Source organism: Carlito syrichta, unplaced genomic scaffold (assembly GCF_000164805.1).
Source record: "Carlito syrichta isolate Samal-C Ts95f unplaced genomic scaffold, Tarsius_syrichta-2.0.1 Scaffold263577, whole genome shotgun sequence".
NCBI lineage: Eukaryota > Metazoa > Chordata > Mammalia > Primates > Tarsiidae > Carlito > Carlito syrichta.
This window is the reverse complement of record NW_007207673.1, coordinates 114,167-114,482: the sequence shown is the minus strand read 5'-3', so window position 1 is coordinate 114,482 and position 316 is coordinate 114,167. Positions and strand designations below refer to the sequence as shown.

The 316-nt window shown below is 72.8% G+C and overlaps 1 protein-coding gene across 1 annotated transcript in view; it reads left to right on the top strand.

The window, feature by feature from the left end:
• Window positions 1-316, top strand: part of LOC103254035 (zinc finger protein ZIC 1) — a 7,643-nt gene that overhangs the window by 3,831 nt on the left and 3,496 nt on the right. The window contains exon 4 of the mRNA XM_008052208.2: window positions 1-314. Within this exon, the coding sequence (XP_008050399.2) occupies window positions 1-314 (314 nt within the window). The remainder of the gene's footprint in view (window positions 315-316) is intronic.

Sequence of the window (316 nt, the reverse complement as noted above, 5' to 3'; positions counted from 1 at the left end):
CTACGCGGCGGCCGCGGCCCTGGGCCACCACCACCACCCGGGCCACGTCGGCTCCTATTCCAGCGCAGCCTTCAACTCCACGCGGGACTTTCTGTTCCGCAACCGGGGCTTCGGCGACGCGGCGGCGGCAGCCAGCGCTCAGCACAGCCTCTTCGCTGCTTCCGCCGGGGGCTTCGGGGGCCCACACGGCCACACGGACGCCGCGGGCCACCTCCTCTTCCCTGGGCTTCACGAGCAGGCGGCGGGCCACGCGTCGCCCAACGTGGTCAACGGGCAGATGAGGCTCGGCTTCTCGGGGGACATGTACCCGCGGCCT